General features: G+C 44.6%; 1 protein-coding gene across 6 annotated transcripts in view; it reads right to left on the bottom strand.

Annotated features, from left to right (window-relative positions):
* LOC147030867 (C-myc promoter-binding protein-like) overlaps positions 1 to 13919 on the bottom strand; it is a 74872-nt gene that overhangs the window by 44378 nt on the left and 16575 nt on the right. For all 6 annotated transcript variants that reach the window (XR_015056550.1, XM_085875391.1, XM_085875393.1 and 3 more), the window contains 6 exons: positions 11948 to 12006; positions 11677 to 11821; positions 11370 to 11545; positions 10901 to 11001; positions 10572 to 10787; positions 10337 to 10482 (listed from right to left, as the gene is read on the bottom strand). Coding sequence is in view for 5 of the 6 variants with exons in the window: in XM_085875391.1 (XP_085731517.1) it covers positions 10337 to 10482; positions 10572 to 10787; positions 10901 to 11001; positions 11370 to 11545; positions 11677 to 11821; positions 11948 to 12006 (843 nt within the window). In the remaining variant the exon portion in view is untranslated. The remainder of the gene's footprint in view (positions 1 to 10336; positions 10483 to 10571; positions 10788 to 10900; positions 11002 to 11369; positions 11546 to 11676; positions 11822 to 11947; positions 12007 to 13919) is intronic.

Genomic DNA, 13919 nt, shown 5'->3' with positions numbered 1-13919 from the left:
CTAGGTGGGAAGTGCATTTAACAGCAAAGATTCAACCGTGAGCTTTCAAAAGACCTCTGGTATAAAGTTGGGGGAAGGCACACATCAGGGAATGGGTATAAAAATATTTCAAAGGGCTTGAATATCCATTGTAGTACAGTCAAGACAATCATTAAGAAGTGGAACGCATATGGTACCATCAAGACCCTGCCAATATCAGGCCATCCCTCCAAACTGGATGACCAAGTAAGGAGACCGATCAAAGAGGCCAATGGTAACTTTGAAAGAGCTACATGCCTTTACAGCAAAGACCGGTCACTGTACGCATGTGACAACAATATCTCAAGCACTCCACATGTCTCACCTGTACGGTGGGGTGGCAAGAAAGGCCATTACTCAAAAAAGCCCACCTTGAGTCCCGTTTGAGACATGTAAAAAAAAACCACTGGAGATTCTGAAGTCATGTGGCAAAAAAGGTGTGGTCCGACGAAACAAAGATGGAACTCTTTGGCCTAAATGCAAAATGTTACATTTGGCGCAAATCCAACACAGCATATCGCCCAAAGAACACTATCCCTACTGTGAAGCATGGTGGTGGCAACATCATGTTATGGGGAAGTTTCTCATCAGCAGGGACTGGGGCACTTGTCAGAATAGAAGGGAAAATGGATGGAGCAAAATACAGAAAAATCCTAGAGGAAAACCTGCTGCCCTCTGCAAGAAAGCTGAAATTGAGACGGAAGTTCACCTTTCAGCATGACAACGAACCGAATCACAGCCAAAGCTACAATGGAGTGGCGAAAGAACAAAAAGATAAATGTCCTCGAGTGGTCCACTCAGAGCCCCGACCTTAATCCAATCAAATTTGTGGCATGACTTGAAGATTGCGATCTATCAATGCTCCAAAAAAAAAAAAAAAGACAGCTTGAAGAGATTTGTCCAGAAGAATGGGCAAATATTGCCCAGTCAACGTGTGCAAAGTTGGTAGAGACCTATCCTAACAGACTCACAGATGTAAATGCTGGCAAAGGTGCTTCCTCCACATATTAACTCTGGGGGGGGGGGGGGTGGACACTTATCCAACCAAGATCTTCTAATTTTGTATTTGCAATGAATTTTATAGACTTTGTGAGTTATGATGTGTAAATAAAGATCAAAAAAAGTCTGATTTGATGCAATTTAATTCAAGGCTATAAGGCAGCAAAAGGTGAAAATTTTGAAAGGAGGTATAGACTTTCTGTAGGCATAATATTGTTATGTTTGTGGGGTAGATGGAGGAACTTCATGGTAAAGATAGGATTGTATAGCATAGCATGGTCCGTGGACGAGTAGGAGAATGTCAATGTAAATAAAGTAGGGAAAACCGAGTTGAGTAATGTTACGTGTCACCACAAGGGGTGGTGCTGTGCTAATGAGGCAGGGTTTTAAGGCTCGTTTCTCCCAGTATGTGATTGCCCAGTGACCTTTTCTTACATTTTTGTATTTACAAAGCCAGCCATAAAAAGACCACCTTCTTCCAACAACAACAGAGCAGAATGCCTCCGAGCAGGCAAAACCCACCTTCCCACCGGCAAGCCACACCCCTGAAGCTAATTGGTCAGTTTGACATAAGAAGAAGGATGACAGTGTGGAGATGGTCAGAACACATAGGACCTCTGGCTCTCCTCATCATGTTAAAGAAGGCTACGTGATTCTTGTTCATGCGGTGTGAATTTGCTCATGTACTGGAACAGGACGTTGGCCATTACCTGTTCGGCTGAGTCATGAAGTTTGTACGTTTGAGGAAACTAGAAGAGCGAGTCTCTCGGCCTTGTCTCATGATGGAGAAAGGCAGCCCCATTTTGGTGCATGTGGACATGGAAATTAGAGAGAGCGGTGTGGCAATATCGATCAGAAGAAACTGTACGGCGGTTCGAGGGCCCAGGCGTTGAAGACCATCCGCATGAATTACCTCACGTACATGATCGTGAGGATGGACTTGGCACCATTTTTGGTGCGTTTTCCCATGTGATGGGTACATGGCTCAATAACTGAGGCTCCTTAAAAGGTCATCTCTGGACACAAGCTGAGTACCGGCATAAAAGAAGGATTTTCTCTTATTTTTACCTTTCCCCTTCTCTGTTTTTGTGACTGGAGATCTCAAATTAGGCTTGCTTTTCCCTCACGTTTCATTATAAACTCGTTACCTATGTTTAAGCCATCATTCTTGTTCAATTTATTTGTGTTTTAGTCATTGTGTGTTCGAGGATAAACCCATGTGCCTCAGTTCTGGTACGTGCTCCATTGCCTTCCATCCCGCGTGTGCCATAATCTCCAAGGATTTTGGCTGTTCGCCTCAAAGTTAAAACTGGTCGGTGTTAACCTGACCGAACACAACTAGATCAGGAGTGGGATGTAACCTAACCGCTGTGAACAGGACATATACATATATATATATATATACATATTGCAAAACATGAGGAACACCTTCCTAATATCGAGTTGCACCCCCTTTTGCCCTCAGACTAGCCTCAATTCGTCAGGGCATCGACTCCACAAGGTGTCGAAAGCGTTCCACAGGGATGTTGGTCGATGTTGACTCCAATGCTTCCCATAGTTGTGTCAAGTTGGCAGGTAGTGGAACTCTACTCTGAATAGCTCGTTCCACCTTATCCCACAGATGTTCAATTGGATTTAGATCTGATGACTGGACAGGCCACTGCAGAAAGCTGAATTCAATGTCATATTCATGGAACCATTCCTGGGCAATTCTAATCTTGTGGCATGGGGCATTATCCTGTTGAGGAAATCCATTTGCAGATGGATACACTGCAGCCATGAAGGGACGCACCTGATTGGCAATTATGTTCAGATATCCTGCGGCATTCAAACATTGCTCCAACTTTATCAAGGGGCCCAATGTGTGCCATGAAAACACACCACACAATCACACCACCACCTCCAGCCTGCATTGACAATACATGGCATACTAATGTTGTTTTCTCCATACCCTAGTCCTCCCATAAGCATGAAACGGCAGGAACCGAGATTCATCAGACCAGGCAATGTTTTTCTAATCCTCCAGCTTGTGTCCAGTGTTTTCATTCCTTAGCTCACTGCAATCACAGGTTCTTTTTTTTTTTTTTTTTTTTTTTTTTTTTTTTTTTTTTTTTTTGTATACCTTGGTCGAGGCTCGTATGAGAGCTAACACACAACTCACAGCAAGGAGGCATGAGACAAGAGGGGCGGGAGTGGAAGGGACAAAACAGTGGGGAACAGACACATTAGGTGAACTGTGGAAGGGAGAGGGATGGGGATGGGACAGGGAACATGGCGAAGAGAAGATGGACATTTCAGGGACTTTCCAGGAAGGAAAGCTTGAGAAATGAAGGAAGTGGGCTGGGGTGGATTAGGGGGGGTAGAAAAGATCGAGGATTTGGATGGGGGAAGATAAGAGGTGGTGGTGAACAGCTGTTTTGAAAGCCTGGAGGGAAGAATGGGAAAGAATAGAGTGAGGAAGTTTATTCCAAAGGCGGGAAAAAAGAGGAATGAAAGAGTGAAGATGAGCAGTGATTCGTGATTTTGGTAGTTTTACCAGAAGGGGTTGTTGGCGGACCTTGAGCGCCCTGTGGAAATGTGGTTGGGACAAATCACAGAGAGCAGGGGGGCAAGGCTGGAGAGGAGTCGGTAGAAGACAGAAAGACCACCGACCAACCTGCGGTGATTGAGTGAGAGGCCCAAAGACTCAGCTTCATTGCGGGAGATGCCAATGATCTTAAAAGCCCTGGTTTCGACAGCGTGAAGTCGAGAAAGGTGGGAGGCAGGAGCACCAGCCCAGAGGGGAGAGCAGTACTCCATCAGGCTACGGACAAAAGCTTTGTAAGTGGTCAGGAGCTCAAGAGGGCCGAGGAAGGACTTTGCACGACGGAGGATTCCCAGTCGGCGACTGGCTTTGAGGCAAGGTTGGAAATGTGACTTTCCCAGGAAAGGTCATGGCAGATAGTGAGACCCAGAAGCTTGAAAGAAAAGACTTCTTCCAGAGGATTGTTGAGAAAGTGGATGGGGGGGGTTTTGTAAACGGTCCTTTCGAAGAGACATAGTGAGAGTGTGAGATTTGTCTGGATTGAAAGACATGTTCCACGTGTTGGACCAGTTTGTGATTTTATCCAGATCTGCAGTGAGCGAAGAAGCTGCTGCTGCTTGCCGGTCTGAGGGATGACAGATGGTACGGCAGAGGGTTGAGTCATCGGCAAAGAGAAATAGAGGATTTTCCAGAGAGTCCGAGAGATCATTGATGAAAACCAGAAAAAGAACAGGGCCCAGAACGCTACCTTGAGGAACTCCAGCCTGCACAGGAAGAGGGGATGAAAGAACTCCATTTAGGGCCACACGTTGACTGCGACAGGAGAGGAAGTCTGCGAGCCATGAGTGGAGATGGCCTTGAATACCATGGGAAGAGAGTTTGGTGAGTAGGGCAGGGTGCCAGACTGTGTCAAAAGCACGTGATATGTCCAGGGATACGGCTCGGATTTCCTGTCTGGCATTGAGGACCTCCATCCATTGATGGGAGAGCAGTAGCAGCATATCTAGGGTAGAGTGACCTGGTCTGAAACCAAATTGATGATTGGAAATCAAGCCATTGGAGAAGAGGAAGGATTTCATGTCTGAAGCGATGATGGATTCCATAACCTTGCTGATGATTGGGAGAAGGCTGATTGGTCTATAGTTACAGGGATCTGTTTTTGCACCTTTTTTATGCAGGGCAGTGATGTTAGCAGATTTCCAAGCAGATGGCAGATGACCTTGGGAAAATGAGAGGGTGAATAGAACAGAGAGAGGGTGAGCAAGAGCAGAAGAGCAGGCTTTGAGGACACGTGGGCTGATGCCGTCTGGACCGGTTGCAGAATCTGACTCGAGGTTTGAAAGCAAGCTCTCCACCTTGTCAGGAGAAAAGGACACAGAGTCCAGGGACAGTTGGGTGCGACTGGGTAAAGTGGGTAGAGATAGTGATGGGTTTGGGACACAAGATTTAGCTGCAAACACCGAGTTTAGACATTCAGCTTTATCACGTGTGGAATCAGCAGTGCGGCCATTTGAGGTAAGGGAGGGGATGGAGGGGGAACATACACCAGAAACAGATTTGATTAAACGCCACCAGGATTTTGAGGAGGGAGAGAGGTTTGAGAGTTCAGACTTGAGATGAGAAAGATGTTGTTTTCTGGCTCTCCTGAGGGTAGCTACACACTTGTTCCGAGCTTTGTGGAAAGAACTGAGATTGCCCTCAGTTGGGTTTGCTTTCCATGAGGCAAAGGCAAGTTGTTTCAGGACAACTGCCTCGCCACAAGCTTCAGTAAACCAAGGGCGGGAGGAAGGGTAAGACAACTGAACACGAGAGGGGATAAATCTGTGCATGAAGGAGAGCAAGTTTCTTTGAAAGAATTCCCAGGATGAGTTGATGTTTGAGAAAGTAGTGATAGGAGACCAGTCTGTAAGTTTGATGGCTGCTCGGAGACCCTGCCAGTCGGCTTGAGTGAAATGCCAGACTCGACGGCGGTGAGGTGGTTCTCTGATAACAGCCAGAGAGATGTCCACTTTAACAAGGACGTGGTCAGAAGAACCAATTGGAGCGAAGGAAGAGCAGCAGATATTGTCAGGGAAATTTGTCAAAATCAGATCCAGAAGAGATGGAGTACCATTGGTTGAGATCCGGGTCGGGAAGTTGACCGATTTAGTCAGTCCCAATGAGTCACAGAAAGCTTTTGCTGATGTCCCATGGCAGGTGAGAGAGGTACCCACACCTAGCCAACTGGCGTGATGACAATTGAAGTCGCCACATAAGAGGAAGAGAGAGTTTGGATGAGAAGATAGAAGATGGTCCATGTTTTCGGAGAGTGAGGTGTAGATGGAGTCATCACTGTTCGGTGGACGGTACAGTACACATATAAACATGAGGTGGGAGTGGAGGGGAAGCCGAAGCCAGAGTGTATTCCTGGGGGTGTGGGGAGTGAGAGCAGTGCAGGGAGAGTGAGGAATAGAGTCTTTGATGAAGAGAGCAACACCTCCACCAGGACGAGGCTCAGGTCTGTCATACCGTAAGAGGGAGTAACCAGGGAGAGATACTTGGGAGTCAGACACGTCTTGGGAGAGGAAAGTTTCTGTTAGGCAGATAATGTCTGGTTTGTCAGTGGCAACCTGCATGGAAAGATCTGAAAGGTTTGAGCGAAGGCCCCGGATATTTGAGGTCCACACTTTTAATGAAGAGGTAGGGAGGAGGCTTTGGGTGCAGGAGGTGGAGGGGCGGGGGAGGGTAGGACGAGGGACGAGGGGGGAGGTAAGGAGGGTTGCTGAAGGAGTGTGGGGTATTGCAGAATAGCGAGGGGAGGGGCCGAATGAGGAGGAGAAAAGGCTCTGTGGTGCTGGGAGAGAGGGGGACAAGAGACAAGGAAGATGGCAGTTGAGTATTTGAGGAGGTGGAGTGAAGAGATGGAGGTGAGAGGGCAGTGGAGGGAGGCAGGTTGGTGGATGAGAGGGGGGCAACTTAGGAGAAGGAAGAGTGAGGGGATGAAAGGTGGGAGAAAGGTGAGGGGGGAATTTTTGAAAGAGGTGAGAGGGAGGCTTGGAGGGAGAAGAGAGGGATGGTTGCTTTGAGAGTGAGAGTGAGGGGTGAGGGGGTGAGTTGGCACTGAAGTTGGAAAAAAAGAATGGTTGATGGAAAGCGAGCATCCATGGCAAACTGTGGTTTTTAAAAGTTTTAGGTCAGAGATGCGATTTAACACAATTCTTGATGGATGCAATGAAGGCGAATTCAGAGCATGGAGAGAAGAAACGCTGTAATAGTTGGATTTTTAGGCAAGGAATGAAGGAGAGGTCGAAATGAAAGCAGTCTGTTGAAATAGCAGAAGAGTAGTGCATTGTGAAACAGTAAAGAGTACCACATGTGTGAGAGAGGAAGATGAAGCATCATAAGATCGTTTTTGTTGTTAATATTAATGTATGAGAGAGTTCAACAGATTAGGTCATGGAAAATGTAAAAAAAAAAAAAAAAAGAAATCGAGGAAGACGAGGAGGAAGTTAAGAGGAAGAAGAAGTAGCAGAATCGGGAGAAGGTGAGCGTGTTGTTGTTGTTGTTGGGTATTTTTTTTTTTTTTTTTTTGAGATAAGAAAGAGATTAGTTGGGAGAATGGGGGATGTTTGGAAAGTGGGGAGGATGAAAATTGAAGGTAATGGGGAGGATAGAAATTGAAGGTAATGGGAGAAAAAAACAAACAAACAAAAAAAAACGATCGAACACCAAGTGGAACCGGTAGGCCTCAAGCCTAGGACTAGGCCTCAAACACCAGGTAAGAACGTCGACATAAATACTCACAAAATAGCACGATTTTTGAAACAAAACCGAACTAGGAACACACATTAACATGTAGGTGAGAAAATTAAACAGTTAAAACGGGACAAATAACAACCGGAACTTAACTTTGAGAATGTCAGCAGGGAGCCCCGAAGGAGACCTCTTGCCGCTCAAAACCGGAGAAGTTGAAACCGGAGAACCGGAGAACTTCTTTTCCTGAAAGAAGTGGAACTCTGTATGGTCGTCGACTGCCATACCCCATTCCTGTCAAGGTACGACGACTTACGCATTCTCGTATTGTCTTTCGGCACAAATGTTGGACTGGACTATCAGTTGACCAACTGCAGCCTGTCTGTTGCTCTGCAACAGCCTTTGGCCTCTTTCATCAGAGCTGTTTTCAACCACTGGCTGGATGTTTTAGGTGGTGGACCATTCTTGATACACATGGGAAACTGTTGAGCATGAAAAATCCAGCAGCATTGCAGTTCTATGCCTGGTGTTGGCTTAATGCTTAAGAGTGATGGGCTTGAGATCCAAGGATCCTGAGTTCAAATTCTCCTCGGCTGTTGACTCAATACCAGGTGGGGTTGACTCGGCCTGTCATCCTTCCGAGGTCGACAAGATAAGTGCCAGCTTGCTGATATCCTGTGTCGGAGTGGCAACCCATCCAGGATTGCACCCAACAGCCAAGGAGACTGCTTCGGCTGCACCAACGCTCTGCACAGAGTATGGTCCTAATGGATGGATTGCAGTTCTTGACACTCAAAAGTGTGCCCTCAAAACTAATAATTCCATACCCCATTCAAAGGCACTTAAATATTTTGTCTTGCCTATTCACCCTCAGAATGCACATACACAATCCATGTCTCAATCATTTCAAAGCTTAAAAATCCTTCTTTAATCTGTCTCCTCCCCTTCATCTAAACTGATTGAAGTGGATTTAACAGGTGCAATCAATAAGGGATCATAGCTTTCACCTGATCAGTCCATTTCATGGAAAGAGCAGGTGTTCCAATGTTTTGTACACCAAGTGTATATCCACATCTCTCTCAGGACTGAGAAACCCTCCCATATACTTTCTTAACAATCCTCTTGAGGATGTTCACTCAGACTCCTGGGTCTCACTATCAGCCATGATCTTTCTTGGACAAACCACATTTCAAAATTGGCCTCCAAAGCCAGCCGCCGACTGGGCAGCCTATCATACAGAGTCTTTCCATGGCACACCTAGACTCCTACCCACCAACAAAGCCTTCAACCGCAGCATGATGGGGTACTGCTCTCCCCCTGGGCTGGCTCCCTTGCCTCACATCTTGTTCAGCATGAAACCAAGGAAATCAAGGCCTTCAAGATTATTGGAATATCCCACAAAGAAGCAGAGTCGACAGGCGTATCACTTCATCGCAGACAGGTCGGTGGTCTGTCTTCTACCGCCTCCTTTCTGGTCTTGCACCCTCTGCACTTTCCATGCTTTGTCCCCCCCTCCCCTAGTTCCTACAAGGCACACAGTTCACCAAACCAATGATCTTCTTTACCCTCGTTAACCTCCACACTCCTTCCTCCTGCCAAATTTCTAGTTTTCCCCACCAGACTTTCCTTCTATAATCCATCTTGTCCACTCCATGCATCCTCTCCTGCACCCCCATTGTTTGTCCAAGTTTCCCTCAATCTTGACCTTCAACTCTGCTGTTGGTGTTCCCCCCCCCCTTTTTTCCTTTTGTCCTGTTGCATCCTGATCCCATGTACCAATACCAGCTCTTTTACAAGCCTTGACCATGTATACAAAAAAAAAAAGGACTGCCTGTCCAGAAGCTCACTTTGAGCAGGAGCAACAGTCACTGAAACCCACCGCAGAGCCCCTTAGACCCTGAATTTTTTGGTACATCAAGGGCGATGAAGGTTGTGAGAAAGTTTCATTGAAATTCTGTGCAATTCAGAGAAGGGAGCAAGTACCTATTTTGGTGTCAACCGCCCCCCCCCCCAAACCCAGTAACGAGTGCAGATTTTGATGTGGTCGAGAAACTTTGGTACATCACGGGTGATGGTTGTGGTCACGTTTCATCAAAACGGTGTGTGTAGTTTCCAAGAAGAGCAAATACCTATTTTGGAGGTGGGGTCAACCCCCCCCCCCCACATATTTGATGTCATGTGTGACGAAAGTTGTGGTCAAGTTTAAAAGAAACATTTTGGGGGGGAGGAATCCAATAGACCCCCTTAATAAGCACAGATTTTCATGCGGTCAATATTCCTTCGTTAGGCATAAGATATTAAGTTTGTGGCAAAGTTTCATCAAAGTCATGTTTGGTTCAAGTGATAATGACTGAAGTGTTGATGGACTGACTCACTCACTTGCAGACACTGCTCAATCACATAAGCTCAACTGACTAAAGTCCAGGTGAGTTAATAAAAAAAAAAAAAAAATAAATAAAAAATAAAAAAAAAACATTGCTGAGCCAAATGGACAATATTGGTTTTGTCTGCAGATGAGAACAGGCTCCAGAGTCAAAAGTTGGACCATCATGCATCAGTCTGTTTATAGAATGCTCACATCTGACCCTGAGCAGCAAAGTTTTATTAATGGCTTTTGATGGCAAAAATAAAATAATCTACAAAATTACCTTTATACCCTTTTCATTATTGAAAAGCTTACAGGTAATAAAAACATAGGGGCAATACCCCTGGGTGCTTTCCTCGTAGTGGCTGGATAAGATAACCAGGGAACCAGTGGGAGGCATGGATGACCCACAAAAAATGTCATGGAGAAGAAAGTAAATACCTATGGATTTTTTTTTTAATGCCATGAACAAACTTTGGTACATCACGGGTGATGAAGGTTGTGGTCACGTTTCATCGAAATCATATCTTTAGTTTGAGAAGTTGAAAGCATTTGTGGACAGACGAACGACGAGCAATCCCATAAGCTCCCCAGAACTCCAGTCCAGGTGAGCTAAAAACCAAACGAGTCAATGGCGCAAAGTCATCACAAAACAGCACACATTGTACCTAAATAACCGAGGCAAATGTGACATTTACCTTATCCAAGCATTCATCAAAGAAGGCCAGACTCGCGTCCGTGTCGCTCACAAATGAACACTCTTCGATGAAACGTGTGAACATTTGGGTTTTCAACAGCTGAGAGTAAAACTTCTGGTGGGCTCGGTCACGGCTCCGCAGGAACGCTGCAGGGAACGAGCAAACAGCACTTTGAACATTGTGCCGAAATCCCCGCCGTATCGCAAGCACTGGGCACAGGCGATCAGATACTTACCCTGCAGATCAAAAAGAGAGCGTGCATCAGTCGCCTTTTCTGATGGAGCCTGAGTGATGGGCCTCAAAAAATTGCGGTAACCCTTGAGCAGTGCAGCCATGCAACGCAAGAACGCCTCCTGGATCGCAGTTTCCAGCAAAAGAGACCGTCGCTTCAGAGCAAAGCCGAGCTCTGGAGGTGAAGTCCCTTCAATCATCTTGATACTATGCTGGTGCACTGAGGGTAGCAATAAAGGTCATGATTGGAGTTTGGAGTGTTGCAATGGTCAGCATTATGGTCAAGGAATACATCAAAAATAATAATAATAAGAACAATAATAATAATCTTACTGTTGTGAATCTGCAAGTGCAGATTTGTGAGAGTGTTTATGAGGATTTTGTTTGTTTTTTTGGGCAGCATTTTCCATGTCATACATTTCCTTTCCTCACTTCTGCAAAGCAGCATGTCAGCATCATAAACAATCAAGAAAACATTAATTCAAAAAGGAACCTTTTCCATTACTTTAAAAGCAAAGTCAGGCTTCAGAAATTATATAAAAATAAATAAATAAAACCGAATAAGTAAATTGTATTAGGGGTAAACAATAAGAAGCCTTATGTTATCAAGGTTGAGAAAAGGAAAATAGGAGCGATGGAAGAGAGAGAAGGGGTCTTTGGGACATTTGAGGGTAAAGCAAAGGAACAGTTAGTTGGAAGAGGGTTATGGTTCTGCATCTCCCCCCTCCCCCTGTGGGGATTAAACCCTTGCTCACATGGCTCATTAAACCCTCGCTAAAGGCATCAATTAATTAGCATTTACAAAGAGATGGTGTTCGTATCAAGGTCGACACAAATGACATCTGGAGGTGGGATGTAGAGGTCGAAGTAGCGAGAGTCAACTCCCACAATGAAGGGGACAGGAGCGTTGAGTACATCAGCCATTGAGAGGGGACAGAGTGGGACATAGGGGCATTGCCAGCGCAGTGGAAAAGTCATCTGCACACAGGACCAATAAGATGTGTTAAACATGCACTTGCATTTGTGCAGGAACTACACCCCCCCCCCCAAACCACAACAACAAAAAAAAGAAAAAAAGAAACATGCCTTAACAGAGAATAAACAATTACCGAAGTGAGCGCTTCTGCCACACTAGTCAAAACAGCAGGACGAAGCGAATGGACGACAATTTTGCTTTCGGTCAGTGCAAAAAGCAACAGAGACACTGATTTCTCCGGCCCCAGGTTCTGAAGGAGCGTGCAGAATGAAGCACCACTGCCCAGAGCAGAATAGAAAACGTGAAAATGTTGAATGAGGAAAATAAAACAATTGGCATTAAAATAAAGAGAAACCGTAAAGGCAGATATGCTGAAAATGACTATGCTCTATTGGTGACCTCACCTGAGGGGAAGGGGTGAAGCTAAAGGCTGGGAAAGGACCAGTTGATCTTGTGGAGAGAGCTGTGAAGGCAATAGAAGATTAATGCATACGACTAGGTGAAGTGCAAGATCACCCCTCAAGAGGATAGTCTCGTAAGCAGAGCACTCAAAATATCTTGTCCTTGATATTTCTACAATTATTCCTTTCCCTCAAAATGTATAATCTTAAAGCCCACTCTCCTGAACAAAACAATTTTGCAACTGAATAATCAGATCAAATTCTTCACTTGCAGGAAGGTCTGCAACCTGCTTCGTCTTCTCCTCTGATGCACGAATAGAACCGAAGTACACTTGAACAAGATTATAGTTATTGTTAAAATACAATTGTATTTACGACCCAGTCTTTTGCCGACTCACTCCAAAAGAAAAAGTACACAATAACCTCAGATCAATTTCACAACAATAAATAACCAGTTGGTGTCAAAGCCACCCAATGCTCGCCTGTTTATACATTTATCATTTTTAAAAGACTCGTCTAATAATTAATTTTTTTTAGAAAGCATTGCAGTGAAGTCTGATCGAAATAATTTTAAAGCAATATATGTATATTGTAATGAGAAACAAGAGCGCAAGTGAGCACAATATACGCCCGAACAAGAAGGTATATACAGAATTGTGCTACTACGTGGAAAACAGCATCCCAGTTGCCATGGCAACCACTTTAGATGACTAACGTATGAAGCGGAACACCGTCTCCAGTCTGCACCTATATACCAGATATGAAACGTGAAAGTTGAAAACTTTGGGAGTTAGAGTGCGGACAGGAACAGATGGAAAACAGCATCCTGGTTGCCATGGCAACCACTTTAGATGAACGTATGCCGCGACACACCGTCTCCACAGTCTGTACCTATGTACCAAATATGAAACGTGAAAACTTTGGGAGTTAGAGTGCAGACAGGAATGGAGGGACGGATGGAGACAGACGACAATATATATGTATGTATATATATATATATATATATATATATATATATATATATATATATATATATATATATATATATATATATATATATATATATATATATATATATATATATATATTTTGGGAGTATAAAAAAAATAGTGGCAGATAAAAACACAAGGAAAAAAAATAACTTGTACCAAAAATTTTAATTTTCACGCTCACGCCCGGGGGTATCACTAAAGCTCTGTTCTTCGAACAGGCGAGCTAAAAATCAGAATTTTTTTTTTTTTGCCGAGTCAGCATTTTAAGAGCTTCTTTTAAATCATGCAAAAAAGCCCCAAAAAAACAATACAACGAATCATACGTTTGACTTTGATCATGCTGTATATAATTTGAGAAGCGTGTTCGTGTGTTTTTGGCCACATGCGTTAGTAAATCTTCTGTGAAAACTGCTGAACGGAACGAGTCAAAAATAAGCGATTGTACTCAGGGGAGTATCCAAATTCGCTCAACGCGATTGTGTATCGCATAGTGCCATTATTGATGTCGAGAGAGAGATATTGGGACCATACTCTGTGCAGAGCTTTGGTGCTGCCGAAGCAGTCTCCTTGGCTATTGGACACAATCCTGGACGGGTCGCCACTCCGACACAGGATACCAGCATGCTGGCACTCATTTTGCCGACCTCGGAAGGATGACAGGTCGAGTTACCCTCACCTGGTATTAATTCAACAGCTGAGCGGGATTTGAACTCAGGACCCGAGGATTCAAAGCCCACCATCCTAACCATTAAGCCAACACCAGGCATATTATTGGTGTGAGCATTACAAGTCATCCCGTTCCCAAATCTGGGAGGAGGTGGAGGGATCAACCCACCCACCTTTGCTAGTGTACTTCACACTAATCCAATTGTTAATTTACTGCTACCAATAAAAACTGTGAGCAGTGATGCAGGGGACTATACATCCCTTTTCCAATACAAGACAATGGCAAATCACATCATCGTTAACAGTATATATATATA

Source organism: Eptatretus burgeri, chromosome 3 (genome assembly GCF_056783735.1).
Source record: "Eptatretus burgeri isolate ZD-2024b chromosome 3, Ebu_testis_v1, whole genome shotgun sequence".
Taxonomy (NCBI): Eukaryota; Metazoa; Chordata; class Myxini; order Myxiniformes; family Myxinidae; genus Eptatretus; species Eptatretus burgeri.
This window is presented reverse-complemented; position numbering and strand designations above follow the sequence as displayed.